This window comes from Arachis hypogaea, chromosome 3 (assembly GCF_003086295.3).
Source record: "Arachis hypogaea cultivar Tifrunner chromosome 3, arahy.Tifrunner.gnm2.J5K5, whole genome shotgun sequence".
Taxonomy (NCBI): domain Eukaryota; kingdom Viridiplantae; phylum Streptophyta; class Magnoliopsida; order Fabales; family Fabaceae; genus Arachis; species Arachis hypogaea.
Genome location: NC_092038.1, coordinates 122,332,939 through 122,337,468, shown reverse-complemented (window position 1 = coordinate 122,337,468; position 4,530 = coordinate 122,332,939). Strand labels below are relative to the sequence as shown.

At 30.4% G+C, this 4,530-nt stretch overlaps 1 protein-coding gene across 1 annotated transcript; it reads left to right on the top strand.

Moving 5' to 3' along the window:
- The first annotated feature begins 816 nt into the window (after positions 1-816).
- LOC112771241 (probable serine/threonine-protein kinase At1g54610) lies at positions 817-3,718 on the top strand. The gene is made up of 6 exons (XM_025815924.3): positions 817-1,539; positions 1,625-1,909; positions 2,023-2,331; positions 2,564-2,785; positions 2,877-2,968; positions 3,069-3,718. The coding sequence occupies exons 1-6, from the start codon at positions 1,078-1,080 to the stop codon at positions 3,499-3,501; spliced, it is 1,803 nt and encodes a 600-aa protein (XP_025671709.1). The 5' UTR covers positions 817-1,077; the 3' UTR covers positions 3,502-3,718.
- The last annotated feature ends 812 nt before the right edge of the window (positions 3,719-4,530 follow it).

Here is a 4,530-nt window from a genome sequence, read left to right as displayed (position 1 = left end):
AAAATGGTTATAATATAATTAATATTTGACAGCTAAAATAATAATATGATTATTTATAAAATAAAAAAATATACTATTAAAGTAAGAACAGAAGATGGTGTTGCATGGTGATGTATTATTTATTTTCTTTTAATTTTTTATTTATGGCTAATTAGTATAGGATGCTTATGAATTGGTGTCTAATTTTTATTTAATTTATTTTTTATAGTAAAATTTAAATTTTAAAAATTTATTTACTTTTTTACTTTTTAAATTAAATATTAATTTTTAATTTTTTTAACAAATTAGAGACCATTTTTCAAGTACAATAGATTAATAACAATCACCTTTGTTTATTTAAAAATTATAGAGTACAATACTCTTTTATTCTACACAATAATAAGAGTACAATATTCATCTATTTGTTTTAAAAAAATTTAATTTATTTTTTAAAATTTGTCTTTGAAAATATATTATTTTAAAATTTTAAAATTTAATTTATCTAAATAATTTATTCTTACAAAAAATTATTTGGTAAAATTTAAAAATTTATTTTTATTCTAGAAGCAACAATAAATATGTACAAAAAAATATATTTAAAATTATTTTTTAAAAATATTAAAAATTATTTTCATTATCTTTTGAGGGTGTTTAAGAATAGAATTTAACTTTTATGTTCTGTAAATATAAAAAAAATTTATAACTATAATCAATTGTATATAATCATGTAAAACAATGAATAAATTTAATTGAATAATAATAAAAATCTTAAATTTGTATTTATTAAAAAATATGTAAAATTTAAAATTTTAATATATTTTTGGGCAGATTATCAACATGAACAGATGTCATATGGTAGAGGGTTTATTTCTGAAAATTAAATACTATAGAATAAAGAAGAAAAATTAGAGACAACACCGTCGTTAATTACATAGTTCTGTTATTTGTAAATGCCGGTAAAAAAGAACACAAAACATCGATTTTTCCAGTGAAGCTTTGTTTTGCTCGCTTTCTATTACATGCTTATCTCAAGCTTAATCTCATCTTATTATTCATTTCATTCCATGCATAGTTGTCACAGAAATAGAGATAATCTTCATGGGTTGCGTTAATGGTAAGTTAGATTCTCCCATTCAAGAACGCCGCTTAAACAGATTGAAAAAGGAGTATGCTTATGCCAATCCCAAACTAACTTCATCTTCTTCTACGTCAACCATGAAACTAAAAAGCTACGATAACCATAGTTCTAACAGAAAAGAGAGCGTTAGTCATCCCAAAGATAATTACAGTAAGTTAAGGACTGGTGGCTATAGATATACAGATAAGGAAAAGGAAAAAACAGGGAAAAAGAAAACGGAAAAGGCTGTTGCTGCTAATGACATTGGTAAGTTGATGGAGGAAGAATCTAAGTTGTCCGAAGACAATATGAAAAAGAAAAATAAATTTGCAGGGTATGAAGTCGGTGAAGGTTGGCCCAAATGGTTGGCTGATAATATCCCTAAAGAGGTTTTGTCTGCTTTGGTTGCCAAGAGCGCTGACTCCTATGAAAAACTTGACAAAGTAATTTCTCTAATTCTGTAGTTTATGTGTTGTCTAGTATTAGCTTTTATATAATACGTCTATCTTATTTTATTTTTGACTATAGATTGGACGTGGAACATATAGCAATGTCTACAAAGCCCGTGATAAGGATACTGGAAAGATTGTTGCTCTGAAAAAAGTTCGTTTTGATACATCCGATTCTGAAAGTATAAAATTCATGGCGAGAGAGATTATGATACTGCAAAAGCTGGATCATCCCAATGTCATCAAGCTTAGAGGATTGGCAACATCTAGGATGCAATATAGTCTTTATCTCGTCTTTGATTATATGCAATGTGATCTTTCCAGAATTATCTCTCGTCCTGATGAGAGACTCACTGAGCCTCATGTTTGATTTCTTTCTAAATATTGTTTAATTATTTTGTTTAGTATTCTATAATAAATGGGAGTACAATAATAAATGAGAGTACAATTACTTTTTTTTGGTTGTATTTTGGACAGATCAAGTGTTACATGCAACAATTGCTTGCTGGGCTCCAACATTGTCATGAGAGGGGAATTATTCACCGAGATATCAAATCTTCGAACTTGCTAATAGATAGAAGAGGTTCTTTAAAAATAGCAGATTTTGGTCTTGCAAATGTTGAACATCAAGGCCCTCTTACAAATCGAGTGGTGACACTTTGGTATAGGGCTCCTGAACTCCTCTTAGGTTCGACTGATTATGGATATAACATTGATCTATGGAGTGCTGGATGCTTGTTGGCTGAGATGTTTGTTGGAAGACCATTCATGCCCGGAAGGACAGAGGTACATTTATTGAATGGTGGTTTGTATAAAATATAGACGTTATTTCGCTGTATAAAATAGTGCAAGATCTCATGATACCATACAAAATGATGATTTACATTATTGTGGAGAATTATAACATTTGCCTATAAAATTTATTTATTTTCTTATAACGTATTTTGAACATAATATTTTCCTGTATAATCTAATCCACCATAATCGAATAATAAAGCATTTTATGTTTGTTATATAGGTTGAGCAGCTTCACCTGATTTTCAAACTATGCGGGTCTCCTCCAGAAGATTATTGGATAAAAATGAAGCTAAGATCAAGCTTCTTGCCCTCACAACATTACAAACCTAATTATGAGGACTACTTCCAAGGCTTTCCTTCCTCTTCATTGGATCTCTTGACCACACTTCTTCATCTTGACCCTGCATGTCGTGGCAGTGCTGCCTCTGCTCTTGAAACTGAAGTGAGCTCTTCACTCTTAATTACATTCATCTACAATTGTTTTCTTGTATGTTCAATTTGACCTATTAATGCATATGGTTACTACTTTTCAGTTCTTCAAAACTAGTCCATTAGCCTGTGACCCTTCAACCTTACCAGTGATCTACAAAGAAGAGGATGAACGCTCACATAAGAGACGCAAAAGGTATATATATATATATATATGAAATGCTTTTACATTTTCAACAAAATGAAACTTGTGATTCATCACGTTTACTTTTATTGGCTTTAATTTCATGGCATAGACGCAAAGGTCACAATAACAAAGGGCAAATATCTTCTAAAACAAGGACAACTGGCACAAATGTATCAGAGAAGAACCAAACTGCTGAACAATCTTCAAAGGAACAGAAGATACAAGTTGAAGAAAAAGGAAGTAGCATAAACACATCATTACAGTTGATAGAGGAAAAAAGCATGAATACATCAACATCAATGTCCCCGATATTTCTTTCTACAGAAAGAAAATCACCAAAAACAGAGGGCCATCCTAATGCTCTTAAGAACATCAAGAATTACACTCTCTTACAGGCCTCTTTCGATATCATGAATAGAAATGAAGGCAACGAACTTGGTCCATTGCGTAGGTCCTTTTCTGCATTGGAATTTCGCCTTGACCATCTTGAGAAGCTTTCAAGTCTCTATGGACCAAACAAGAACTTAGGCCTTGGAATTTAATTTCAATATCATCACTTTCTCTATATTTGCATACTTCGTTTATTTTCTTGTTTATGTAGGGTATATGGTTTTGTGTTTGAACAATTATTTGTTATGGTGGGGTCATTCTCTTCTTCTATGGAGGAGGTCTTGTGATAAATAAAATGTGTCTTCTTTTGGACATCCATCTGTGGAGGAGGTATTGTGATAAATAAAATGTGTCTTCTTTTGGACATCATTATTATAAGTAATTTAAAAATATTATTCGTACATTAAAATTAGTTACTAAAATCATCTATTAATATATTTGTATATAGGGTAAAGTATATTTTTTATCCCTGAAGTTTGACAAAAATTTTAAAAATACCCCTAAGTTTTATTTTGTTTCAATTTTGTCCCAGAAATTTTCGATTTGCATCAAATATACCCTCCACGGCTAAATTTTCAAAACATATATATATATATATATATATATATATATATATATATATATATAATAGAGAAAATGATACTTAACTAGGAGCCTTGAAACAGGAGTAAAACAAAATCGCAAAATAAAAAGCGCAACGCTCAGGAAAGGATTACTTGCGTACTAAGAAACCTAATAGGAACATGATAAAGAGGAGCAGCATACATAAGTTACTTAAAAAATAAGCTAAATACATATATACAAATATACAAATAAAAAACCAAAATACACCCAAGGACTACTTCGCTTCCCAGGATCCAGACGCCTAGCGAGGAGCCTCTCGGCCTGCATATGAAAAACAACAATACAATATGGAATAAGAACCGGAGGTTTTCAGCATGGTAAAAGTGCCACGCGTATAATAAATAAGGTCCTGAAAATATCATAGGCAATCCTAGAACTTCATTATTTAATTATCCAACTTAATTACTATACAAAAACCATAAACAGGGGTAGGTATTCTAAATCCACCTAACTTACTCAATTTCAATCCACACCTATCACCAAACCATTTCTCCATTTTCTCCATCCCTCTATCATCCATAATGCAATAGGAACAAACAACCAAACAAGTTCAAGCA